The sequence below is a fragment of the Panthera leo genome, chromosome B4 (assembly GCF_018350215.1).
Source record: "Panthera leo isolate Ple1 chromosome B4, P.leo_Ple1_pat1.1, whole genome shotgun sequence".
Lineage (NCBI taxonomy): Eukaryota > Metazoa > Chordata > Mammalia > Carnivora > Felidae > Panthera > Panthera leo.
Window position 1 is genome coordinate 129,401,526 of NC_056685.1, and position 27,863 is coordinate 129,429,388.

Genomic DNA, 27,863 nt, shown 5'->3' on the forward strand with positions numbered 1-27,863 from the left:
AACTGAGCCGCCCAGGTGCCCTTGTATCATTTTATAAATCGAGGTTGCCTAGAATGCCTTCTCTGAAATAATTATATAAAAACAGCCTTGTAGCTAATGCTTTTTGCACACTTACTATGTGCCAGGCATTATCCTAAGTACCTGCTATTCATTTTCTCATTTAAGGCAAAAAATAACCCTATCCGGTAGGAACGATCATCACCATTTTTACAGATGAGGAAAATGAGCATTAGAGTAATAATTTTCAGATGGTTACACATTTAGCAAATGGAGGGAGCTGGTAGCTAAACTCAATCTGATTTCCAGGGCTCCAGCACGCTCCCTCACCACAACCACAATATTATATAGTAAAAAGATGTTTTTTAAAACAGCTTTAAACACTTTTTTGTTTTTTTTCCTGATAATATTGTAGAAAGTGGGTTGGGTTACTTTTCTTTTCTTTTTTTTACATTGTATTTATTTTTGAGAGAGAGAGACAGAGAGAGAGACAGAGACAGAGAGAGACAGAGACTGAGCACAGGTGGGGGAGGGGCAGAGAGAGAGGGAGACACAGAATCTGAAGCAGGCTCCAGGCTCTGAGCTGTCAGCACAGAGCCCGGTGCGAGGCTCAAACCCACGAACCGTGAGATCATGACCTGAGTCGAAGTCAGTTGCTTAACCGACTGAGCCACCCAGGTGCCCCGGGTTACTTTTCATCATGTCATTTTACACTGCCTACAACCCATGTTGACCCACCATTAGCAAAATTTTTTTTTTTTTTTACTTTATTTATCTTTTGAGAGAGAGAGAGCAAGCAGGGGAGGAGCAGAGAGAGAGGAGGAGAGAATCCCAAGCAGGCTCCGCGCTATCAGCACAGAGCCTGACGTGGGGCTCAAAACCATGAACCATGAGTGAGATCATGAGCTAAAGTCAAGAGACAGACACTCAACTGACTGAGCCACCCAGGTGTCCCAAGGTTTGTTAGCATTTAAAGCATTTTTATAAATATTTATAATGGAGTATGTGATAGGTTAAAACTGGTGGAATTAGATCATATGAATTCCTTCTTAAAGAGTAAAATGCCCTAACGTGATTTAATATTTTTCTAAAAAGTGAAATCTTGGCCCATATGCTTATTTACTGAAAATCCGGGTATTTCACAGTGCTAAACGAACATGCTAATAGGACCATTTATCATATGTTGAATACAAAATTATTTTATCTAATGCCACCACCAAACACAATTTTTTAAGGCACAGAAAACTGAAATTGCATCTGTGTAGAGCAATTCCCTACTCAAGAAAGATTACTTTTGGATTTAGTTATTTTAAAAAGAAATGCTTAAGGGGCATTAAGCCACCTAGGTGGCTTAATCAGTTAAGCATCCAGCTTCAGCTCAGGTCATGATCTCACGGTCCGTGAGTTCAACACTCAAGCCCTGCGTTGGGCTCTGTGCTGACAGCTCAGAGCCTGGAGCCTGCTTTGGATTCTGTGTCTCCCCACCACCCCACTCTTTGCCCCTCCTCCACTTGTCCTCTGTCTCTCTCTCTCTCAAAAATAAATAAAACATTATAAAAAATATAAAAGAAAAAGAATACTGCTGTGACAACCCAAATTCTGAGAACCTAGTGCTGTTTGGTCATTTAAATATAAGCAAAGCTTTTTTTTCTTTTTTTTTTTCCAGTTAACTAGTAATTCAATTTTCTTTAGAAAATATCTAGTTCCTTTTTCTCAGTGGGTCAAAGTGCTATAAAAAAGGAATTACAAAAGGCATCATCTCTACATGTAATATCATCATAAACTGATATCACCCTGTGAAATAAAAACCACAAGTCACTTATTGTTTTTAAACCAGGAGTAAGAACTACAGAAAAAGTTTGTATATAACATAAAACAGTGAACACATAGATCACCTCAATTAAAACTTTCATCCTTAACTGAATGTTTAATATTCTAATGTACATTTTAGAATGAAAGAAATCTGTATGTTCTAGTTGGAGTTCTTAGGCTTAAGGTCAAAGAATGAGTGGAAGCTAACAAGACCATCCCTGTGGACACCCTTTATTTTCTGTAATTTGTATGGGGAGGCAGAAAAAAAGCATTTGACTGAAAGCAGATTTCCTGAGTTCTGGCTCTGTCACTGGCTGGCTGTAACGGTCTGCGTTCAAGAATCACCATCCCCAACTCTGTGTAGTTGCTGGGGGGGGGGGGAGGAGGATAGCAAATGAATGAATGGATCACAAGGCTAACAACAGTACCAATGTGCTGAAAGGTGTCTTGGGCGTCATGGCCCAAAGGGCAATTTTCTCTGCCGGAGAGTATCCACGCCTGGCTCTGAGTGTGGTTTTCTGTAGCAACTCCTGCATCGTCACGCCAGCCTGCAGTGCGCTCGTGGACCCAGCTCTGCCACCGCCCAGCGGCTCATGGGCCCCCCCACTCTGCTAAACTGACAAGTGTGGATGGTTCGTGTCGGCTCCACATCAGGGCCTCTCCTGGAAGAGTGGACAGCCGGGTGAATAAATTCCTCAGTCCCAGGCCTTCTAAATCTAGCTCGGAAACAGAACGTGCTAATGATAATTTCTATGCTGCAGGCTGAGGGTAACATGGCCCCACGACGCACAACGTGAGACCAAGATCTAGGCCCCATTCTTCCCATTATGTTCCAGAAATCCTCATCTGGGCCAACGGACCCACGTTAAGGGCTACCACTTCTCGGCTATGTGGTAGTGGGACACCCCTCCCCAGGGCACTTGCAAGTACGGGGGTCCGTGGTTAATTCGGTGGAGGACGGGGAGACTGATCTCCTGATAGGAGAGCGGTGAGAGAAAATCTGGCTTTAAGTCCAGAGAAAGGGTGTGCAACAAAGCAAAGAAACGGGGTGACGCGAAGCACGGAGTCCTAGTTACCTGTAATTCGGGTGTGCTCCAAGGCTAACCACTGAGGAGGGCTGCAGGGCCTATGGGCGACAGTGTAAAGGCAGGCCCCTCCGCTGCGCCTTCGCATCTCTGCCCCAGAGCCATCAGCAGCTGTTTAAATACCTCAAATGATGGCACTAACATTTCCTACTAACCGGGCACGGATGCTGAACTGCCTCTGTAAGCTTTTTTTGCCCCCCACACAAAAACACTTATGAAACATCCATTATATGCCAATGGGAATAATAAGAGGAGAGCTTGTAGTAAAACTCCTGCCCTCAAGGAGAGGACGATCCACTAGCTAGGTAGAGTCCATATACAAATTCAAACCTCATCTGTGGATTCCTCATCAAAGCTTGTCTCCTTCAAATACTTCGGCTATTTGTGCCTGCCAGCATTTGGGAGAGTATCTAAACGGACCGGCAACTGAGGTCCTTTCTTCTCTGCAGGCAGGCACGGGGGTAATCAGGCCTCTGCAGCCCCAGGAGGGACCCCTGACTGCTATCTCTTTGCTAATGCACCGTATGGGACCTACTGACTGTCAAAACAGGCTCTTGTCTTAAGGGCACAAGAAGCTTCTAGCCCAATGTGAAAATCAACTCCTGAAGTACATTTTAGAAATAAAATTCCACATTCCATTGCTTGTTTCTCATTTTCCTGGAAGTCTTTTTTTTTTTTTGGTTCTTGCCACCAAGATGGAACTATTCGACATAAACGAGGTCTCTATGATGGTATCGCTGCAGCTCACAATAATAAAAAGCACAAATCAAGGACATCAAAGAATGACTGATTTTAAAAGATGGTTTAAAAAAAAAAGCAATTAAAGAACTATTTACACTAGTAATTTCCAAAGCACTTCTAATTTCTTTTCAATACAATACTGTCAGGTAGGCAACACTGGCTTCACGTGGTAGATGAGGAAACTGAAATCCAGGAGGTGAAATGGCTTATTCCAGACACAGTTCTTGCAGTAAGAAGGACACAATCTTTGACTCCGCTCTCCTTGTTTTACTCATTCAATCGGCTGTCAAATCCTGTGTATTCTACCTTGGCAATTTCTCTTCCGTTCACCCCTCCTCTACATAACACCTGGAGCCCCTAGTCCAGAGGCTCGTAAGACTCTCCTAACCCGTCCCCTGCTTCTCTCCTCATCTGGTATATGCAACAGATGGGTCTTCCAGAAGCACAGTTCTGCTCACTTCCCCTTCCCTGCTTAGGAACCTTCGATAATGGTTCTCAGCCAGGCATTCAAATACTCTTCCCAATTTGTACTCAAGCGACTTTTTCTCCCACCTTATTTTCCTCTGTAACCACCAAACGCCCAAAGCTTCATCTAATGGAAACATGTGCTTTTATCCAAGGACACTTTGATCTTGCCCATCTCTAACTTTGTTTTGAGAGATGGCTTTCCCAATTCTTCCCACCATCACCCGCTCATGTTCCAATTCTAACCACTCGTGGTACGAGGCCCAGATCAGTGCCACCTGCCCCTAGCAGCCTCAGCGTCTCCCTCCTCAGACCTCCCATGGCACACCGTATCTCCCTTAACCACTACCCGCCCCCCAACCTGAGAAAGTGTTACTGAGTAACTATCAAGTGCCAGGCACTGTGATAAGTCAGAGACTGCAAAGATGAACCTGAAGACCTTACAGTTTAATTAGGAAGACGAAAGTGAACAAAAAACATCACAGTAAGTTCCACGGAAAGCGGTCGGCTCAGGAATCGATGTGAGCCTAAATGAAAGAAACGCTTGGCTTAGCCTAGGAAAACCAAGCAAGGCTTCCCAAGGCTTCCCAATAGAGCGGACGCCTGGACTGAATGGGAAGAGATACACGGGTGCCTGCTGTGAGGACCGTGGGAGATGGGGCATCCAAGTGGCCGAGGGGGGAGAACAGACTCTGAATTCCCCGACTGTAAAACCCTCACACGCACAAGGGGCTGGTTTATGAACCACAATAAAATACTGTTTGCGGAAGCAATCTCTCAACAAAGCGCTACAGACATTTAAGGTATCAGTTCGTGGTTAAACAACAATGCTTCCTACCTACCTTTTGAATTTAATTGGCCCCAGGAACTACCAAGTCCGTTTTAAGAAACATGTGAGTAGATAGTAAAAGTTTAACACAGAATAATCTATGATGTTGTCGTATCTAAGTTTTATGATGCGCTGTTCTGCTGCTCAGTCTCTCCCTCTCCACACGCATCCCCTGAACACCCACACATTCACAACTTCCAAAGGCAAATGGCTTAAGAGCAGTGAATTCACACTCCCGTTTAAAGGTACACTTAACCACGGGGTGCCTGGGTGGCTCCGTCAGTTAAGCGTCCCACTTTGGGCTCAGGTCATGATCTTGCGGGTTCATGAGTTCAAGCCCCGCGTCGGGCTCGCGGCTGTCAGCCTGTCAGCAAGAGCCCACTTCGGATCCTTTGGCCCCCACTCTGCCCCTCCCCAACTTGCACTCTCTCAAAAATAAATAAGCATTAAAAAAAGTAATAATAAAAATGTTTATTTTTTTAAAATTTTTATTTAAAAATTTATTTATTTAAAAATTTAAAAAATAGGAAAAAAACCCAAACATGTAAGAAGCATCTTCAACCAGAGCCTCCTAATAATTTCCCATTTTATTGTTAGTAACTTCCTAAAGTTATAGAACGTGTGCCATCTGTGTCTGTAGAAACAGCTCAAGGAGCTTCCATTTTCTCCTCAGCACAATCAATCCACAGTCGCTACACATGGATTCCTAATTTTATTTCAGGATTTCTTTAGGACCTCAAATTAGTCGATATAATGCAAAGTCATATAGCGAATAGTTTCTACTAGGGGTGAGAAACAGAAATCTTAACCGCGTAGGTTTGGACTAAGGAACAGAACTTGCCCTTAACACTGGCGTCGAAAAGCTGGAATGCGGGCCTGTGAAACAATGGGAGCTGGTGGCAGTAAGGGCAGTGGTGGGAGCGGTGCGGTGAGGAACTGTGAGCTGCCGGGAGAGGACTCAGCGAGGGCAGTGCTGGCCGAGACAGCGTGAACAGGCCGGTCACTCCTCCCCAAAACAAGACAACAGTAAGAAAGTGGGACGAGACTGTCCAGCAGCCATTTCAGATTCTGGAAATCGGTCTGGATTCTGGAAGTCGGTCAAAGGTGAATTCTGAAAATTGGTCAAAGGTGAATAACAAACAAACGAATTTCTCGAGGGGCGCCTGGGTGGCTCAGTTGGCCAAAGCTAATGCTGTGTAGAGAATTGTCAGGCTGGTCAATTCTGCACTTTCCCGAAGGAACCTAAGGCTCCAAGAAGATGAGCAGACATTTCTCAAGGTTTTGGCTAAAGGTGAGTTATAGAGATTTTTCTTATGTAAAGAAAAGGTTAGGGGCTCCTGGGTTGGCTCAGTTGGTACAGCATGAGACTCTTGATCTCAGGGTCGGGAGTGTGAACTCCAGGCTGGGTGCAGAGATTACTTAATAAAATAAAATCTTAAAAAAAAAAGAAGAAGAAAAATGGGGTGCCTGGGTGGCTCAGTTGGTTGAGAGTCTGATTCTTGATTCTGGCTCAGGTCATGATCCTAAGGTCATGGGATCAAGCCCTGAGCCAGGCTCCACGCTGAGCCTGGAGCCTGGTTAAGATTTCTCTCTTTCTCTCTGCCCCTCTCCTCCACTGGTGCTCTCTCTAAAATTAAACAAACAAAACTTTTTTTTCTTGAAAAACTGCTAGTGCTTAGGGTAAGGCCTGCAAGAGGCTATAGACCCTGCCTGTGGCTACTCCAACCTGTCCCTCTGCCCGCCCCCCACTGTCACCACCCCAATCCCTCAGTTCTGCGGGAGAGAACTTCACTAGTTTTTATCAGTACAGGGCTGGGGCCATGAAAACCAGTAGCTGTGCGCCAGAAGGGGTGAACTCGATTTGGGGCACTCGGGGCGACGGTGGGAGTGGGTGGTGGGGAGGTGGGGGCGGTAAAAACCCACAGCTCTGTCAGGTTTGGTAGGGATCTAACAGGGGACAGAGTTCTTCTAGCGTGAGCTTGTGGTCTGATCGAGGTGAGTGGGGGGGCAGCCAGGGGTGCGGAGGGGAGATCCCGGAAACAGAGAACCGCACAGGAGCCGGATACGCTCTCCTCACATGTGGGGCTGGCCACGCAGCTACAGGCGTGAGGAGGGGAGACACGAGACAGTGCAGCAGAGAGACCAGGCCGAGCAGCCCTGTGGACTGGCTGGCCTCTGAAGGCACCTCCCAACCCACAGACAGATGGTCCACAGAGGGTGGAGGCTGTACAAGCACGAGGCACTTAAACACCACCTCTGCCCAAAACACTGGCCGGCCACCGAGCTACGGGGACTCGCGGGCAACTCCTAGCCAGGCTAAAGAGTGAAAAGGGGAGGGAGAATTGCCAAGCGGAACCGGCAGTGGCTGCACACCACCGAGGAGTCACATTCCACCGTTTAAGTTCAGGCAAATTACTTAAAACACACACGCGTGAGTACACCTACACCTTTCAACAGCGTAAATGATGCTTCGGAGTTGCTGAAATATATTACTAACGCGTCCAGCGCATTGAAAAATTACAAGACCTGCAAAGACACAGGAAAGTGGGGCTCAGACTCCAGAAAACAAGCAGTAACTAGTGGGCCTGGATGTTGGGTTTAGCGGATGACTTCAAAGTGGCAGTTCCACACGTATTCAGAGAACTGAAGGAAATGTGATGACAGTCTCTACGGAGAAGCAGAAATCACAAATGAGGATTGCAGAACTGGAAAGTACAATAACTGAAGTAAAAAATACACTGAGACGCTCAACAGTTGATGCAGTATGGCGGAGCAAAGAACGAGCGGACCGAAAGAGGCCTCCACACAAATTCTCCCATCTAATGAACAGAAAGACAAAAGATCGGAGGAAAATGAATAGAACTTTAGATTCTATTTTGACTTAACTTAAAAACAAACAGGGGCGCCTGACTGGCTCAGTCGGTTAAGCGGCCAACTTCAGCTCAGGTCATGATATCGAGGTCCGTGAGTTCCGAGCCCCGCGTCGAGCTCTGCACTGACAGCTTGGAGGCCAGAGCCTGCTTTGGATTCTGTGTCTCCCTCTCTCTTTCTGCCCCTCCCCCATTCGCTCTCTGTCTCTTTCAAAAATGAATAAATGTTTAAAAAATTTTAAAAAACCTTGAAAACAAACAAAAAACCAGAACCCGAACCTGTGGGTGAACAAAAAGTTCCCAACATATTGGTGGTGAAAGTCCCAGGAAGAGAGGAAGAAGGGAAAGAACACACAGCTGAAGAAACTATGCTCAAAAACTTTCCAAATATGGTGGAAAATCTTAATCTACAGATCCAAAAATCTCAATAGATCCCAAGGATGATAAAAACAAAGAGATCCAGGGGCGCCTGGGTGGCTCAGTTGGTTGAGCATCTGACTTTGGCTCAGGTCATGATCTCATGGCTCGTGAGTTCGAGCCCCACGTTGGGCTCTGTGCTGACAGCTCGGAGCCTGGAGCTTACTTCATATTCTGGATCTCCCTCTCTCTGTCTCTGCCCTCTCCTGCTCATGCTGTCTCTCAAAAATAAATAAACATTAAAAAAATAATAATAAAAAAAAAAAACACAAAGAGATCCACCCTAGGCACATCAGGGCCAAACTGCTCAAAGCCAAAGATAAAATAAAGATCGTGAAAGCAGCAAGAGAAAAACAGTTCAGCACTGGAAGGGGCACAACAGGATTAATAGCTGACTTCTCATCAGAATCAGCTGGCTCTTGTCAGAGGTGGGAAGGCAGGGGCACAACAGATTTTCAAGTGCTGGGGAGTGGTGGAGAAATGGTCAACCAAGAATTCTACAGCGAGCAGAACTAGCCTTCAAAACTGAAGACAAAATAGAGACATTCCCAGATAAACAAAAACAGAAAATTTGTTTCAAACAGACCTAGTCTACAAAAAATACTAGAAGACGTCCTATGGGCTGAAAGGAAATGATATCAGACTATAACTCAAATCTATATAGGATGATATGAAGATCACCAGAAATGGTAACTTTCTGAAAATACAAATTCTTTAAAGTAATAATTACAATACTGTATTTCTGCATTTCTTTTTCTTTTAGAGAGAGAGCGAGAGCATGAGCACGGGAGAAGGGTGGAGGGAGAGAGTGACAGAGAACATCTCAAGGAGGCTCTACACTCAGCACGGAGCAATGTGGGGTTGATCCCACAACCCTGGGATCGTGACCTGAGCCGAAATCGAGTCAAACGCTCAACCAACTGAGCCACACAGGCACCCTTTGTTGCATTTCTAATATATATTTGTCTCCACCAATATTTCTTGTCTCATCTATTTTGTCTGATATTAATATAACCAACCACCTCAGCTCTCTTATGCTTACTATCAGTAGGACATCTTTTTCCTTCATTTATCTCAAACTCTTGAATCTAAGGTGAGTCTCTTGTAAAAAACATACAACTGGACTCATATGTATAAAATATATGAGGATAACAGCACAAAATGGTGAGGAATGAAGCTATATCAGGACCGAAGCTGCTATATTTTATCAAAGACACACACACACACACACACACACACACGGGCACGTGGGTGCACGTCTGCAAGTAAGCAAACAAATGGCAAGCAAGCAAGTGCATCGGTCAGTTATAAGCTGAAGACGTAATCCTTGATCAAGAACTAAGAAAATATAAAAATAACACAAATAATTTAAAAATCACAAAGGGGTTTAAAAGGTACAGTTAATTACTTAACAGAAATCAGGAAAGAAGGAACAGAGGAACAATAAAAGACAGGAGACATAAAACAAGTAGTTTAAATGGCACACATAAATCCACCCATATTAACAATTACTTTAAATATAAATAGACTAAATACTCTGATAAAAAAGGCAGTAATTTTCAGATTGTTTAAGTGAGATCCAGTTGTATGTTTTTTTTTCTTACAAGAGACACACCTTAGAGTCGAAGAGTTTGAGACAAAATGAAGGGAAAAGATGTCACACAAATAGTAATGGTAAGAGAACTGAAGTGATTATATTCGTATCAGACAAAACAGACCTAAGAGATAATGGCAGAGACAAATAGGGACGTTTCTTATCGATAAAAGGGCCAACTGGTTAGAAACAGTCTGTAGGACAGACTGTCTTAATAATACAAGTCTCAGTAAGTTTTAAAAAACCGAATCATACAAAGTTATGATGCTCTGTGACCACAATGGGATTAAATGACAAATCAACAAAAAAAGTTAGGAAATCCTCAAATATTTGGAAATTAAACAACACACTTCCATGTAACCCAGGATCAAAGAAGAAATCATAAGGAAAAAAATTTAAGAATCTTTTTAAAAAATAAATGAAAACAAAAACACAATATATCACATTTTAGGGAAACTTAAGGGGAAATATATAGCTTTAAACACATATTAGAAAGGAAAAAAAAAATTAAATCAATGCTCTAAGGCTGCAACTCAACAGGCTTAGAAAAACCAAGAGCAGGGGCTCCTGGGTGGCTCAGTCGGCTAAGTGTCCGACTTTGGCTCAGGTCGTGATCTTGCGGTTTGCGAAGTCAAGCCTGTGTCAGGACTGTTCAATCCTGCTTCGGGTTCTGTCTCCCTCTCTCTCTGCTCCTCCCCCACTAGCACTCTGTCTCTCTGTCTCTCTCTCTCTCAAAAATGAATAAACATTAAAAATTTTTTAAAATAATAAAAACCAAGACCAAATCAAACTCAAAGCTAGTAGAAGGAAGGAAATAATGAAGATCAGAATGGATATCAATGAAATATCAAAGAGAAAGACAATAGATTTAAAAAAATCAATGAAATCAAAAGATGGTTTTCTGGAAGGATCTGCAAAATTAATAAACCTTAGCTAGACTGACCAAGAAAAAGAGAGGAGCCACAATTATCAAAATCAAGAATGAGAGAAGGGATATCAGTACAGATGCTATAGAAATTAAAAAGGACCATACGGATTTTTATAAATTATAATTAAACCATATATTTATAAATCTATAGATTATAATTATATATATATTATATCCAACAAAATAGACAATTTAGATGAAAAAGAAAAATTCCTAGAAAGTCACAAATTACTAACATTGGTTTGACTCGCAATATAAAATAAAAATAAAAAGAAAAAGGACAGGTAACTAGTAAAAAACAGATTCAGTAATTAAAATACCTTGATAAAGCCTCAGATTTATGTTTTATTTCTTCTTTGCACAATTGTTCTGGTAAGTCTGTGAGTTCATCATCATTTGAAAATGATTTGGAAATGTGGCCAATATAGTGGCTGGTATATTCACAATTCTAGCACAAATGCTATGGAATCCTCATTTGTTACCCATCATGCTTATACCTCTCAAATAAATTGTCAATACAGTCCATTACTTATGAAGTATAAAATTATGTGCTTATATGTAACTGATCAACACTAAAAAGACAACATGTTTTCAAGGAAAGAATGGATTTCTTTGCGGTCTAATAGCTAATAAAGGGAAATAGAAAGAATTTGAAGGTGAAATCCATCCTTATGCAACAAAAGCTTCCATTCTAAGGTTCTTTATTGGGAAGTAAATCATATCAAGTGGTTTAAAGGCTGAATAAAGGTCTCCTGATAATCTGAAACAGGAAGGGCAAAAAGAAGTGTAAAAATTTGACATAGATATTTCTATCTAGGATATAGAACATTTTTATCTTTGGAGACAGACGACATAATCCCACAGACAATAAGACTTCCTTCCTGTATGGTGATATATATCTGATATATATCTCCTGGTTAATTTCTGACATTTCTTTTACTTTCGGAAGTTAGTGGTTAAAAGGCGAAGTCAAAGAGGCAGGCTAGGGCCAGGGATTAGTAAACGAAGTACAGAGTGTGGATTTTATTCCAAGTATGTTAGGGAACTGCTAGAGTTAAGTTGGAAAATAACACTATTTGCATTAGAAAACAAAGCACTACGCTGGCTGGGATGTGGCAAAGGGAGAAGTTAGTTAGGGAGCAGTGACACAGGGAATATGTGATGAGGTCGGGAGTAGTGTGGGGGCAATGAAGATACCTTACGTGAATTAAATTCTTTTAAATCTAACGGCCATTCTGAGGTAGGTACTACTGTCTTCATTTTCCAGGTACAGATACGTACTTGTCATCACTGAGAAAGCCAAAGCAGAAAGAGATTAAATAAAATTGTACTGCTAAGTAGGGCCCGCCTCAAACCTGGCATAAGAGCTGCTATCATACACATTCTCCAGTTAAGGTACTAAGTTAGAGACAAGAGGCTGAAGTAAGAGAATGCTTCGAGTTACAGTTTCCGAGACCTGTAGACGGACTGGATGGAGACGTGAAAGAAAGAAACAGGGAAGACTCATGGGTGTTGCTTGAACAGCAAGATGAATCTAGCAGTATAATCATATAGAGAGAGAAGACACAAAATAAGAGGACGGGGGTCCTAGGATCCAGGCCTGGAGTGCTGTAACATCTCAAAATCGAACAGAGAAAGAGAAGCTGCCAGCAGAGGGGACTGAGAGAGGACTTCCGGGGGGGCAGGAGGGCAACGGGGAGTGTCTGGAGAGCCAAGAGCCTAGTGAGCGTCTCCGGGAAGCGGGAGGTGGCCCCGTGCAGAACAGAGCTGCCGAGAGACCGTGTGGTACCACATGGGGGGCGGGGGGCCGCAAGACGAACTGAAGCGAATGGGCGAAACTGACCAGAGCAGCGCCCCCCTCGTTGTGCCCTCGCCTTGCTGTGTTGTCTGTCCTGTCTCTTGACCGTAAGCTCCTGGGCAGTGGCTGTGAGCTAGGATTCTAAGTCCTCACCTTCTAGTTACGGTGCAGGGGGTAGGAGTGAAATTGCATAAATGCCGCGGAGTGTCAGGCAGACGCTGCCTTAATGCAAAGGGTTTGCTGGCCTGGCGATGCAGGCGAGGACTGCAACATGACAGGCCCTCCTCCCTCCCCGCTCAGAGCTCCCTTACCGTGAGAGATCCATTCTGTGTGCTGGGAGAGCTGCTGCTCTGCTCCCCGTGGGCTTGCGTGCTCCCGTACAGCGTCAGGTTATGCTCACTGGTCTGGCCGGCATAGTCCTGAGTGTGTGGCACTCCGTATTCTGTGGGAATTCCATTCTGGGGAGGTGGCGGAAACGGGATGGTAGTAAAAGGCTGAACCATTGCGTCAGGAGTTGTTGTCGGCTCCTGGTTACCCTGAAACGAATACGGGAAGAGAAAATAAGGAGAAAAAGTGACTCTAAATTCTCATTACGTGATTCTTTTTAAAAAAAAAAAATTTTTTTTTTAACGTTTATTCATTTTTGAGAGACAGAGATAGAGCGTGAGTGGGGTAGGTGCAGAGAGAGGGAGGAAGACACAGAATCCGAAGCAGGCTCCAGGCTCTTAGCTGTCAGCACGGAGCCCGACGCGGGGCTCGAACCCACAAACCACGAGATCGTGACCTGAGCCGAAGTCGGACGCTTAACCGACTGAGCCACCCAGGCGCCCCATCATTATGTGATTATTTCTAAGGTGAGTACAAAATTCTCTGAATATTCTCTCTGCACTCCTACAGAGACGTATGCATGCAGACACATACACCCCACTTTGGTGAATCTGTGATTCCCAAACAGGCCCGTGACCATATTAAAGTTGATTAGTTATCAAAGAGTCAAAAATTTTCCTTGAAACCAAGTTTTTAAAAATGCCAGGAAATTTCTCACACAAGAAAAGGTGTAAGAGTTGAAATCAGTTTGGGCCATTAGTATTTTCTTCAGGACACTCTCTGTCCCTTTACAGTGATTCTCAGAGGAAAACAAACCAACTTCGTTCAATTACAATTCATAGCAATAGGCAGGGTGACATTATAAGTTAAATTCTCAAAACCAGACAACATAGGTCTCTAGGTTTTAAGAGCACAGAGTTCAGAGGAAAGTATATTATTAAAAAAATACTGTTTGTATTTCAAGATAGAGATTTATTTAAGTCTTGGCTACTAGGTTAATAGTTTAAAATAAAGGTTCCTTAAATTATAAACACTAGAGATAGAAAAAAAAAATCCCCAGACAAAAAAATTTAAGAGTTCTTCATAATCACTGCCAGCTAAGGGTAACAGCACACCAAGAAACCTCTCCATGTGATAACCTTTCCCAGATGCCTACCTGGAATTCAGTGCGGTATCTGAAATATCAATAAAGTATGCAGGAACTACAGGGAATTGTTAGAAGGGGCTATTTTGGCGCTATGGCCCCTCTCTCACTTCTGTTCTAAGTTCAGATATAAAAAAGTTTGGATCTTGTAGAACAAATTTTGCGAAGGACCCATCCTCCCCACCCCCTTGACCTCCCATTTCATTCCATCAAAAGCAAAGCCTTTTTTTTTTTTTTTTTTTTTTTAACTGAAGATACACAAGTCTGCAAAGTCTTAGGCCACTCTCCTGTAAGTAGCTGGCAGAGACGGACAAATGCTTCAACATGTCAGCACTTTGATAGGCTCCCCCCATCCCCACCGTATTTTAAACATCGTATCATTAGGCAATCAAAGAAAACCTGGGTTTATGTCATTTGGTTTCCTCCTGCTTGTGAGCATCATTTCCATCAAGCAAGGGAGCAATTATTCCTCCTTCTCTTTCAGTCCCAACTATCCTTCTTTCCCCTCAGTTCAAGAGAGGATTCTCTACCCACGGAGAGCTGTAGGAAACTGAAACTTTCAGCAGCATTTTCTAAACATTATCGCAGGCTTTTGACATTAACCTGATGGCCATTAAACTCATATTATATCTCCAACAAAATGAATCCAAAGCTGCAGAAAGATCTCATGCTATTTTTAAAGAAAGGTTCAGCCATCGTTGCTACAATGAGTTCTTCTGCAAAATCCAACAGAACAAATGTACAAAGATAAATGGAGAAATACATGACCATGGATTGGAAAGCTTGACAGTCTTAAGATGACCATGTACCCCAAATCCCACAAACTCGCATCAGTGCGCCCCAAACCCCCCACATCAATGAATGAAACAGAAGAGAATAGTACAGTCAGTATTAAGGCATCAAGTCAATTCAGTGGCAGAAAGGAAAGTCTTTTTCACAAATAAAAAAAAGTTGAACACCCAATGGGGGGAAAACAAAAGAAAACAAAACAGAACCTCAACTCATCCCATGTATACAAAAGTTAACTTGAAAGACATAACAAACCTATATATGAGTGTTTTAAAACTTCCAGGGGAAAAAAAAAGAGGATAATCTTCACAGCTTTGCAATAAACAAAAACTTCTTGGGTCATAAAAAACAAGAATTGCTGAAGAAAAAATAGATACACTGAACTCCATCGGGAATTTAAAACTTCTTCCTCCTTTGAAAGGTACCACTAAGATAATAAAGAGACAAGGTGTAGACTGGGAGGCAGCATTCGCAATACACTCACTTATCTGGCAAAGAATACCTATGCAGAATCTACAAAGAACTGTTACAAATCATTAACAAAAAGAACAAAGCATCTTTTTGAAGATGGGTTAGTGGCTTTAACAGACAACTTCCCACAAAACGATATCCCGATGGGCAGAAAATACATGAATGTGCGGCTCAACAGCATTAGTCATCAGGGATCTGAAATTAAAACCAAACAGGAGGCACCTGGGTGGCTCAGTCGGTTAAGTATCTCACTCTTGATCTCGGCTCAGGTCATGATCTTGCGGTTCATGAGATCGGTTCGTGGAATCGAGCCCTGCATCAGGTTCTGTGCTGACAATGCAGGGCCTGCTTAGGATTCTCTCTTTCCCTCTTTCTCTGCCCCTCCCCTGCTTGTGCTCTCTCCCTCTCCCTCCCAAAATAAGTAACCTTTAAAAACAAAAAAACCTGAGCTAGCATTTCGCGCCCACTGAAAACACGGAACGTTGATAAGGATGTGGAACCACGAAAACTTTCATATGCCGCTTGCCAAAGTGTAAAACAGTATATCCGCTTGGTAGAACTGCTTTGCGGTTCTACTTTTTTATAAAGTTAAAATGCTTCTTGTATTTACCCAAAGGAAATAAAAGCATGTGTGTACAAAAACACTCGCACAAGTATGTTCATGGAAGCTTTATTCATAATAGCCCCAAACTGAAAAATGACTGTCTTGAAATCAATAGGAAAATGGATAAACAAACTGTGGTTGATTCACAAAATGGAATGTTACACAACACAAAAAGAATGAACTGCCGACAGCAGGGATGGACCTGAAGGGCCCTGCTGAATGAGACATAAATCTATCGTAACAGAAGCGAGAAACTAGTTTTCTCTTTTCTTGGGGTGGGGTGGGGGGGTGGTGGGGAGAGTGTTGATGGACATCTAGTACTATGGAACATTCTAAGATGATGGAAAGGTTTTATTTCTTATTAAGGATAGTGGTCCCAAATTGTTAAAATTCATTAAACAGAACACTTGCTAAGAATGTTATCACATTTGTTAATTATAACAAAGGAAAAACGACATAAAAACCACCAGCAAACATTACATATTACACACACACACACACACATATAATTTTTAATGTGTACTTATTTCGAGAGTGAGACAGCCTGAGTGAGGGAGAGGCAGAGAGAGGGAGAGAAAGAACCTTAAGCAGGCTCCATGCTGAGCATGGAACCCAGTGCAGGGCTCAACAGTGAGAATGGGACCTGAGCTGAAATCAAGAGTCAGATGCTTAACCGACTGAGCCACCCAGGCGCCCCAGCAAACATCACATTAAGCTGTGAAATACCAGTCATTATTAGAAATCACAGATAACTGCGCTGTCACTATTAGTCCTTCTACATATAAAAGCAAGTACAAAATGGAGATCAAGATAATACAGAGACAAGTTACCCTTACAAATGTAACTATATACTTAGAAACACCAAAAGAACTGACTACAAACCAGCAGACCTAATAATAAAATTCTGTCACATTTATGCATAACTATTTTAAAACCAGCAGTGGCCAGTTATTCAAAAGAGCAACAAAATGTGTAGTATAGAACACACGATGTAGGATGTAAAACAAGGCCTGAATAAATAGAAAGATACATTTTGTTTCTGGAGGAATGCTTAATATAAAAATGTTAATCCTTGCCGAAATAAAACGTACACCTAACGCCATTTTTAATCAGAAGCAAATGGTGTCTAGGGAAGAAAATAGGCCTAAATACTTTTCTATTTGGTACGTGAAACACTCCTAGGAAAGTTTAGAAAAGGAAAAACCATGAAGTGAGGCATGTTCTATCAGTATGTTAGGACTTGCCATAAAGCCACTGTGGCTCAACACTATGGAGCGCCTGGGGGGGAGGGGGGGCTCAGCTGGTTAAGTGTCTGACTCTTGATATCAGCTCAGTTCATGATCTCATGTTTGTGAGACGGAGCCCTGCATGGGGCTCTGGGCTGACAGTGCAGGGCCTGCTTGGGATTCTTTCTCTCCCTCCCCCGCTTCCCCCAATAAGCAAACAAAACTTAAAAAAGAAACAACAGTAAGAATATACACAGTGATTAACAGAACATGATAATCCTAAAACAGATTCAAGTTTATACAGGAAATTAACAGAAGATAAAAGTAGCACTTCACTCTGCTTGGGGGGAAACAGTTTATTTACCACATGGTATTTGTAAAAGTTGGCTATCCAAATGAGCACTTCACGGTGCCTAGTCCATACCAGAAAAATTCAAGAAGGAATAAAATCTAAGAGAACAATGAAAACTACGCAAATACCAGAAAACTTGAGAGCATAACTGGGGTCTGGGGGATTCTTAAATAAGGCAGGAAACCTAAAAACTAGGAAGGGAAAAAAAAAAAAAAAAAAAAGACGTGGCTGTGTAAGTTAGGAAGGAAAGGAGAAGGGAAGGGGGAGAAGTGGGCTTTAAAGTCAAAAGGAAAACCAACCAGGGAGAAAAGAACTGCCACAGACGAGGCAGACAAGGGGTTGTCATCAATAACTAAGAGTAGGCTACCCAAATTCAGAAACACACCTGACAACAGAAAATGAGGCAAAGAATATACCTGAACAATTCACAGAAGATGAAATGTTCAATCGCAAATGACTGGTACCATCAAAATGTTCAATTTCACCAACAAATGGAAACATATAGTAACAGCAAAACAAGTCCAATTTTGATTAGTCATCTAATCAATAAAAAAAACTGAACAGTTTTAGTGAGGTGTAAGTGACATACACAACAAACCGCATCTACTTATTTGTACTGTGAGCCTTGACAATTACAACCCAAGTGCACCCATGAAATCATCATCATCTTCAAAACAGGCAGCATATCTACCCCCAAATCTCCTCAGGCTCCTAATAATAAACAGGTATTACATTTGTAATGAAGCCTACAAAAGTCTTCTTTTTTAACTTTTTTTTTAATGTTTATTTATTTTTGACAGAGAGAGAGACAGAATGTGAGGGGGCGAGGGGGCGAGGGGGAGAGAGAGAGGGAGACACAGAATCTGAAGCGGGCTCCAGGCTCCGAGCTGTCAGCACAGAGCCCGACGCGGGGCTCGAACTCATAGACCACGAGACCATGACCTGAGCAGAAGCCAGACGCTCAACTGACTGAGCCACCCAGGTGCCCCGTTTTTTTTTAATATAAAAGAGAATGACATGAAAAATGGAATCAGTAAGAGGAAGCCGAAATGCTAAAGCACTGAATTACTGTGCTATCCTCAAGAAAATGGTAGTGACATTATCTAGAGACAAAAATTCATCACGGTCTTTCACTTCAAAGTTATAAGGCATCAAAATTCAGCTGTCTCCAGTGTCCAAGAACCATTTCTAAGTGGTATTAAGGAGTGCTTTACGTAAAAATCTTCCCTTTGTTTAGTTTTTAGAAATTATGCTAGGAAAACCTTGAATTTTTACCTATAATTTTTCAGGGAAAAGGTGTATCTTTGTCACCCATCACCATAGAAGTTCTTTTCATTATTTCTATCTAGGCTGGGGTATTATACACGACTTCTCCTCAGCTCTCCTGGGTGTCCGAAGAGAGAAATAAAATAACCCTCTCCCTTCGTCAAGTTCCACAGGGCCGTATCCATATCTACCTACCCACCTGCCTGCCCGTGGCATGAGGCACACTGCTTCCAATTTTTTCTAAATTTTTTAATTTATTTCTGAGAGAGACAGCGAGCGAGCATGTGCAAGCAGGGGAGGGGCAGAGAGAAGGGGAGACACAGAATGCAAAGCAGGCTCCAGGCTCTGAGCTGTCAGCACAGGGCCCGACACGGGGCTCGAGCGCCTGAACTGCGAGATCATGACCGGAGCCAAAGTCGGACGCTTAATCGACTGAGCCGCCCAGACGCCCATGAAGCATGCTGTTTCAGAAGCCCTCATAGGATGTACTGGCCTAAAGTCAGATATGAAAGAAACAAATTCACATTCAGGTAGACTGGTGAACGAAAGACAGTAAGTGTCTGTAGATCTATACTCCAACTCCAGGCATAAATACAATCTTACCGTATGCAAGAAGGGTCTACTTAATAATCGGTAAGGCTAAAAGACAGTCTCCCGGTTATGATTAACATGGCAAAGGGGGCCTCGCTTTCCTCGCTCAGAGGTAGCTCCTTGTAGACTCACCTGCTCTGGCCTCCAGTCTCCACCCACCCCCCCCCCCCCGCCCCCTCCAGCCCTGCTGGGAGTGAGGTACCCGCACACCAGTTCACAGTATTGACTCTCCCACGGGGGCAGGCCTTACAAAGCCGGCCCAGTCAACTGAACAGCCACATCGATTAGCAGTGGGGGCTAGGGGAAGAAAGGTAAAAACATTTTATAGGATCTACGTGCACCCTTGGCGCTATGTGTTTCAAAGAAATACGAGGCAGGCGGAGGCTGAGCGGTTTCCTGAAAAAAGGGGAAATGTAGGTCTTTGCTAAAAGGTCAAAAAGAAACTCTCAGTAGATTATTTTGCTCCTTATAGGAAGGTCTTTTATTTTTGTGGAAAGAAAAACACATTAGGTTTATATGCTAAGGGAATGAAATTGGAATAGGAGTGATTCTGCGTTTTATTTCATACACGCTACAATGTCTGAAAGTCTCCCCAAGTATTTATTACTACTACTACTATAAATGTTAAATGGTTTCAGATTTCTATTAAATTTCCAGGCTATATTCCAAGGTTATAAGTTCAAAAGCGAAGTACTTTGGCCTCTGGGCAAACTATGAGATAATAGTTCACATGATCATTTCTAGGCAAGAATTTACCTCTATGTTTAATATGAAAATGGTTTGTTTTTAAAATCATAGGCTAATCATAGGCTTAGGTGTATGTCAGCTGAGAAAATGAATTATTAACTCTTACCCTCTACAAAACCAGACATGATTTCTCTTCTCCCTCATGTGGCGGTCTATAAATTTTCCCGTGTTTCACAAGACTGACAGACAACAAAGAGTACTATATGCAAGTCAGGCTTCTATCTCACTTAACAAGAATCTAATAAAGATTTAATTTTAAAGCCCCTTTCTTCCCTAGAATATAAATTCTGACTTTTGTGAAAGATGAGAAGAAAAAACAAACTGTACTCCCTTTCAGTCCTTAGCACTGTCTCCCAGGGTAACGAAAGTTGCCTGAGAGCGGTCTGCCGGCCCACCAAGCGGAGCACGCAGCTTCAGGATTCGCTGTTCTGTGTGCCGCGGGTATTCCAGTCTGCTGATTTCACACCTCCCTCACGTCCGTGCTCCCATGTCAGCTTTCCTGACCGCTCTATTGAAACTCTCGACCCCGATTTCTGTCTTCTCATCTATAATAATACTGCATTGATTTCGTCTCCTCTGTTGGAACGTAAGTGAGAGGTTTTGCCTGTTCGGCCCACCGATGCGTCCCCAGCACCGAGAACGACGTCTGGCATGGAGCCTCACGGCACTACTCTTACTTAAGGGGTTTGCATGAGCAGAATAATAAAACCGAACATCCAAGATGAAGAGTGGTCCCCAGTTTGTAGAAAGCTAACCGTGAGGACAGAAAGAACAGGTTACATCGAATCCTCCTAATATCCACATGAATTTAGTACAGGAATGGACAGGAAATTATAAACAAAGCAATTCTTTGGTTAACTGGCCTTCCCATCAGCAACATAATTTACAACAATACTAAAAAGTGAGATCTTCCAAATTTTCAAACAAAGCTATCTGCATTTCTAACGCTCTGGTTTAAAAAGTAAGAAGACACAACTGAGTGACAAAGCTGCTTTTCTAAAGTTATTTTTATTTTCTAAAAGCTGCTTATTTATTTAGAAAGTGTGAGTGGGGGAGGGGCAAAGGGAGACAGAGAGAGAATCCCAAGCCTGCTGCTTGGATTCTGCCCGTCCCCTGTGTGTGCACTCACTCCCTCTCTAAATAAATAAATAAATAAATAAATAAATAAATAAATAAATAAATAAAATACTTTAAAGTTATTTTTAAATCGGAGGAGGAGGAGACGAGGAGGAAGAAGGAGAAGAAGAAAAAGAAAAGCCCTGAAGAGACCTACGTGAAACAGATAAATTTGGGATATAACATTATTTCATACTCAATAATCATTCAACAAACCAATTCGATATCCTGCGATCTCACTGTTGTTTTACTACCTACACAAAAGTTTAAGGAGAGATATAGTAAGAGGACAGAAAACAGTATTTTATTTCACATAGAATTCAGGCCAGTGTGACTCAACACTTTTTAGGATGGCATCTCTGATTAAAGCTCAAGGTGATGCCCAGAAAGGAAGGTAAGGGATATACTGACTGATGACAGTGTTTTCAATGTATTATTCCCCAATACAAATTTGTTTATTCCATTACTTAAACACTACTTAAAATATTATCAAATCCACCTGAGACCCAATAAAAGCCACATTTTACCAAGAGCAATGCTGAAGTGTATGGTTAGAACATAATTTGAATCTCGGCTTTGCCACTTACTATAGCTGTAAACACTTAAGTATGTTGTAACCTAACTTGCCTGCACTTCAGCTTCTTCATTTATACATTTTTTAAATGTTTATTTATTTTTGAAAGAGAGAGAGACAGAGTGTGAGCAGGGGAAGGGCAGAGAGGGAGACACAGAATCCAAAGCAGGCTGCAGGGTCCGAGCTATCAGCACAGAGCCCGATGTGGGGCTCGAACCCATGAACTGTGAGATCATCACCTGAGCTGAAGGTGGATGCTTAACTGACTGAGCCACCCAGGCGGCCCACAGTTTCTTCACTGATAAAATAGCAATGTTAGTGCCACACCTTGTTGTAAAGAATTGGTAAGATAAAATGTGAAGCTGGGGTGTCTGGGTGGCTCAGTCAGTTGAGCCTCCGACTTCGGCTCAGGTCATGATCTTGCGGTCTGTGAGATCGAGCCCTGCGTCGGGCTCTGTGCTGACAGCTGGGAGCCTAGAGCCTGTTTTGGATTCTGTGTCTCCCTCTCTCTCTGCCCTCCCCTGCTTGTGCTCTCTCAAAAATAAACATTAAAAAAAAATTTTTTTTAAAGGGAGATCTTTCCATTATTCTCCTTTTATAGACCAAGAAACCAACGTTTAAAAGGGTTAAGTGTTTTACCAAAAAAACACTTAGCTAATACCTGGCATAAGCAGACTCAGATCCAAACCAATGCTGCTAGTCACTGAGCCATGTGGTGTCTCCAGTGGGGTCCTCTTTCTCACAGGCATGTCACACACAGCTCCCATCCATTAATCCTGTGTTGCAATGAGTCTGGACTTCTACATTCCCCAAATACGGTGCTTTCCCAAATCTCAGCCAGACTGCTATAGCAGGGATCAGTGCTGGTCCCCATGCGGTATCCCCTACCAAGAGGATTCATGCCTAATGAAAATGTAGCCGGACACCAAGGATCACCTCAAATAATCCCTTCTCCACGAAGCTATCCCTAGAAAGGAAGTACGACATAAAGCACGGGTCAGCAGACTTTTTCTATAAAAAGCCAGATAGTATTTTAGGCCTTGCAGGCTGTCTGATTTCTGATGCAACTAACTACAGGACTCCACTGTTACAATGCAAAAGCAGCTGTAGACAGTATGTAAATGAGCCAAGTACGGCTGTGTTCCAGAAAAACTTTACTGATGGGCACCGAAACATAAATTTCATCTAATTCTCACATCTCAAAATATTCTTCTTCTTTTGACTTTTTTTTCCTACCCATTTAAAAATGTAAAAATCATTCTTAGTTCACGAGCCTTACAAAAACACGCAGCGGGCCAGGTCTGGCCTGTAGGCCATAGTTTTTGGACCTCTGGTGTAAAGGAAACAGATTAAGGTTTAGAGCCAAATGAACCTGGGGTTGAATCCTGACTTGGTAACCTGTTAGTTGTGTAGCTTTGAACAAGACACTAAGCCCCGGTTTTGTCACCTGCAACACAGACGTAACCGCCATCTACTGTGAGGCTAACACAAGACAAAGAACCAGCGGTATCTAGACCAGCATCCAACCGAGCAGACTTTTAGCAAGTGTTGCACCCCCATTTCCAGTCAGAAGAATTTCCCCCCTCTCCTGTATTCCCACAGCACTTGGCTTGCACTAAAAATGTGTACAAGATATTTAAACTCAAAGCCTTATACTTATCTCGGTAAGTGCCTTATCTCTCCTATTAAAAGCTTCTTTATGATGAGTGGCGACTGTTTCGTACACTGTAGAATCCCATACCGGGCCTAATAAATATTAAGCAATAAATAAAAATTTTATATAAAGGATTAAGATGGGAAGTCACACACAGGCACACTACAGTAGCAAACTGCTTCGTTTGGCTAGAGTAGAGAGTGTAACTAATGAAGGATAACATATAATGAAACAAATGTTGTCTTGGGTTGATATCAAATTGGAGAAGAATGTTGGGGTAGGAAGAAAGAAATGGTAGAGTACCTTTCGGAGAGAAAAGAAATCAACATTTATGTGCCAGTGCTTTAGATTCACGATTTCCTTCAATCGCACAAACACAAAAGCTAAGAAGGACGTCTCTCACAGGGCGCCTGGTTGGCTCAGCCGGTTAAACATACGACTTCGGCTCAGGTCATGATCTCATGGCTCATGGGTTCAAGCCCCACAGAGGGCTCCGTGTGGACAGCTCAGAGGCTGGAGCCTGCTTCGGATTCTGTATCTCCCTCTCTCTCTGCCCTTTACCGCCCACCCCCCGCCCCCCGCTCTCAAAAATAAAGAGGAAACATTAATTAAAAAAAAAAAAAAATTAAAAAAAAAAAAAAAAAAGAATGACATCTTTCTCCTTTCAATCACATGGAGTACCAGAGGTGATACATTACCATATATGGTCTTCTGGTATACAATGTGAACTCTGCTAAATGTTTTAATTCTAAAACCAAATACACAATCACAGCAAACGGTTCCTGTCACACAGAAAAAATGTATAACCCAGGGGCCAAGTCTCAACCCCTTTATCCGTCTATTCCCTCACCCACAGCAATCTGAGAGCTTTGATTGCTACCTACCTACGGGTGACTTCCAAATATTTTTAGGTCCAACCGTGTCCTCTCTCCCATGCTTTCATGGGATGCAGAGTAAAAACAAAAAAGAGCATGAGCCTGAAAGACAGACCTGAGTTAAAATCCCAATCCTACCATTACCAGGTACAGACGAATTACGCAAGCCTTTCCAGCCTGCTTCTCTAGCTGCAAAATGGACTGTTTACCATAGAGGCTGTTGCACAGATGCAAAGAGAGCAAGTGAAACTACGAATACAGTGCCAGACGTCCGACTCGATCGTACCCTGCATCCGGTTCTTCCGGGGGGCACTCTTCCTCCTCAGATCCCATCCTTCCGCCTTCCGTGTCCCACTTACACTGCAAATTCTGTGTGTCTAAAAAGTGAGTTTATTACAGTCTTTTCTTATTTCTGCTGGTTGAGTTAATCATATTCCCAGTCTAAAAGACCTACTTGGAACCTCTCCCTGATCCTTTCTGATGCTTTGCTCTATAGTGAGTATCCCAATATCCAAATCTGTTCAGTACGGACGGTTTTAACTAGTATTCCTTGGTAATGAAGAGCCATCAAAATAGGAGAATAGCAGAGTTGTAGCTCATGTAAAGATAACAGGATGTGGGATATACTTGGGGGCTGGCAATTAGGGGGCAGAAATAAGGAGGTGTTTGTAGCATACTGGAGAAGATGTGGACCTAAGCAGGGTAATGGGGCCAAGAAAACGGAGTCAAGAGCTGCTGTGGGGGAATTTAAGGAATGTGGCAACCAACCAGTTATAGGCAATAGGCAGAACAAGATGGCTTTTTAAGACTTATAGTTGCAGACTCACTATTCAGGACCCATTCACCCACGCACTTTCATCAGTACCTGAAAGAAAAGTTTTCTCATTATTCACAAGTCACACTGCTTGGGGTAAACGAGTCTATGTTGTTATTGTTTCTTAAATATATTCTCTGTTACATGGAGTTATTCTGAGTATTACTTGAATCCGTTATTTACTGACATTTAAGCACCTACAACATCCTAGTCTTTAACATCAGGGGGAGGGGAAGCACAAGGGCAAAAATAAGATTTTACTTTTTTTTTTTTTTTTTTAAAGTTTATTTATTTTGGGAGGGAAGGGGCAGAGAGAGGGAGAGAGAGACACAATCCCAAGCAGGTTCCATATTGTCAGTGGGGCTCGATCTCACAAACTGTGAGATCATGACCTGAGTTGAAATCAAGAGTCAGACACTTAACTGACTAAGACCCCCCAGGCACCCCTGGGGTGGTCTTTTGTACCTTTTCTTTTGTAGGACCAAATTTAAAAGGTGAGACAGGCATTTAAACTAATAATTACATCAACATTATTTGTGCTATAGAGCTAAACATAAAGTACTTTAAGAGAACACAGAAAGAGTGGTCCCAAATAGAATTGTTTGCCTTAAATGTTGTAGGATAATTAAAGTCCATGGAATCTTGGAGAAAGAAGAGTATTTTTGTTTATACCTTCCCATTTCTTTTTCTTTTTAATTTTATTTGAGAGAGAGAAAAGTGCACGCATGTGTGTGTTGCACACGCACGAGCAGGGGTGAAGGGCAGAGGGAGGAAGAGAGAGAATCTCAAGCAGGCTCCCCACCCAGTGCAGAGGGGGGCTCAATCCCACAACCCTGGGATCACGACCGGAGCCAATCAAGAGATGGACACTCGACGAACTAAGGCACTCAGCCGCTCCTTCCCATTTATTTCCCAGCCTCATCCTCATTTTCTCACTTTGGTAATCTCAAGTCCCACTTCTATACTTGATCTGCTATCTGCTGCTTCTAAGCAACGGGCTGCAAATCCTATCGCAAGAGAAAAGTTTCCCAATTCCTGTATTACATCTATGATCAGAATGAATTGCTGAAAGAAAGGGATCGATATGCGTTTTATTTACACCTTCACTACAACGATCATTTTGTTATTTAGGTAGAGGATCTTCTCACCAGTTTATCATCCTGGCCAGGGTCACTTACCATTTTCGTCATGCTATAGGAAAAATGGAAATTAATTCTCTAGCTTTGTAACCAAAAGAAAATACTTTTGCCTTGAAGTATTTTTTTTTTTTTAAACGTTTATTTTTGAGAGACAGAATAGAGCAATGAGCAGGGAGGGGCAGAGAGAGGGAGACACAGAATCCGAAGCAGGCTCCAGGCTCTGAGCAGTCAGCACAGAGCCTGACGCGGGGCTCGAACCCATGAACTATGAGATCATGACCTCAGCCAAAGTCAGACGCTTAACCGACTGAGCCACCCAGGCGCCCCTGCCTTCAAGCATTTTACAAATTAGATAATTCGTACCCCCTAGGATTTGCCTGGATAGGCTCAGATCTCAAACCCTACCTGCCTCTGTAAAAAAGGGTTTATAAAAAGCACTCAGCTGACAGAGCCTAAGAAAAGGCCGGCCATTCTTCTCAGACCCTGTCCCAAAAGCCAGGGTGCCCGCCTGATGTCTGTGACCCTCTCACAGAAAGGTAAAAAACAGAACGCTGGATTTAAGATCAAGAATCAACTAAAGTAATTTATAAACCTCTGTAGAAGAACGATAGGCTAAGAAGACCTCGAGAAAGAAAATGAATTGATACGCACAAAGACAAAACAACACACATTTACCAGACACTCAGTGAAGTTCATTCTAGGGTCTTCATTTACCCCCACACTTAAAACTGGGCCGCCCCAAATCTCTGTCCTTTGGTATTTGAAATAACTCTGTATTGAACACAAACGTCCCCCTCTGCCAATCTAAAAACAGTGAGGTTATTATACTATTCCTGCCTCCTTTTGTTCTTCAAACTACCATAATAACCTGGAGGGAGGGCTGTGAAACAGAAGTGTTTCCATTTCTCCTGTCAGCAGGGTTTCACCCTCTGAACACCTGGAGCTGAAAATATTAGTATCTAACAGTCCCGAAAAGATTTCTGATAGCAACATAAGTTAGATAAAAGTCATGTGTTTTCTCTTTGACAGTGAATATAAATCATACCCAGAGCCATGACATGTCAGACAATCTGCAGGTAGATCTAGAACTGGAAGGAAAAGCCTACACAGGGAGACTCCCTGCAGCCTCTAGTTTGTGAGTTCAGGATCAGTTCAAACGGTTCATTCTTCATTTGGTTGTCCGTGACTGAGTAGATGGCTGGGATCCAGAGGAAATTCACAAGAACAGATTTAATGACTGTGTCATAATGATTATAGTAGTAAAAGGCCCATCACCGACTAAAATATTAAATTTAAGGGAAAGTATTATCTGATTCCAAGAAAATAGTCTAGGGGCACATCTATTCCTGCTAAAGTCTCAGTAAGATCACTAACGCACGCAGTATGGGCCCCCTCCTCTACGCTGTGCCACGCACACCCACATACTCATCTTTGACCTGGCTCCTTGAGAGTGAAGATTCCCATATTTAATTGTGCATAATGATCACCCCGGGAACATTTTTTTCTTGAGATCAAGATCCTTCCCCCCACAGATTATGATTCAGTGTGTCGTATCAGGGCCCTGGTACTCCAGGTACAGGTGGTTTGGGAAACGCTGAGAGGCTTTGCTGCCATGATGAGAATTATGGTGACAGTAGG

At 42.6% G+C, this 27,863-nt stretch overlaps 1 protein-coding gene across 14 annotated transcripts in view; it reads right to left on the reverse strand.

Annotated features, from left to right (window-relative positions):
* The window catches only part of RBFOX2 (RNA binding fox-1 homolog 2), a 281,671-nt gene that overhangs the window by 48,616 nt on the left and 205,192 nt on the right, over positions 1-27,863 (reverse strand). For all 14 annotated transcript variants that reach the window (XM_042947680.1, XM_042947678.1, XM_042947675.1 and 11 more), the window contains one exon: positions 12,848-13,072. In XM_042947680.1, coding sequence (XP_042803614.1) covers positions 12,848-13,072 — 225 coding nt within the window. The remainder of the gene's footprint in view (positions 1-12,847; positions 13,073-27,863) is intronic.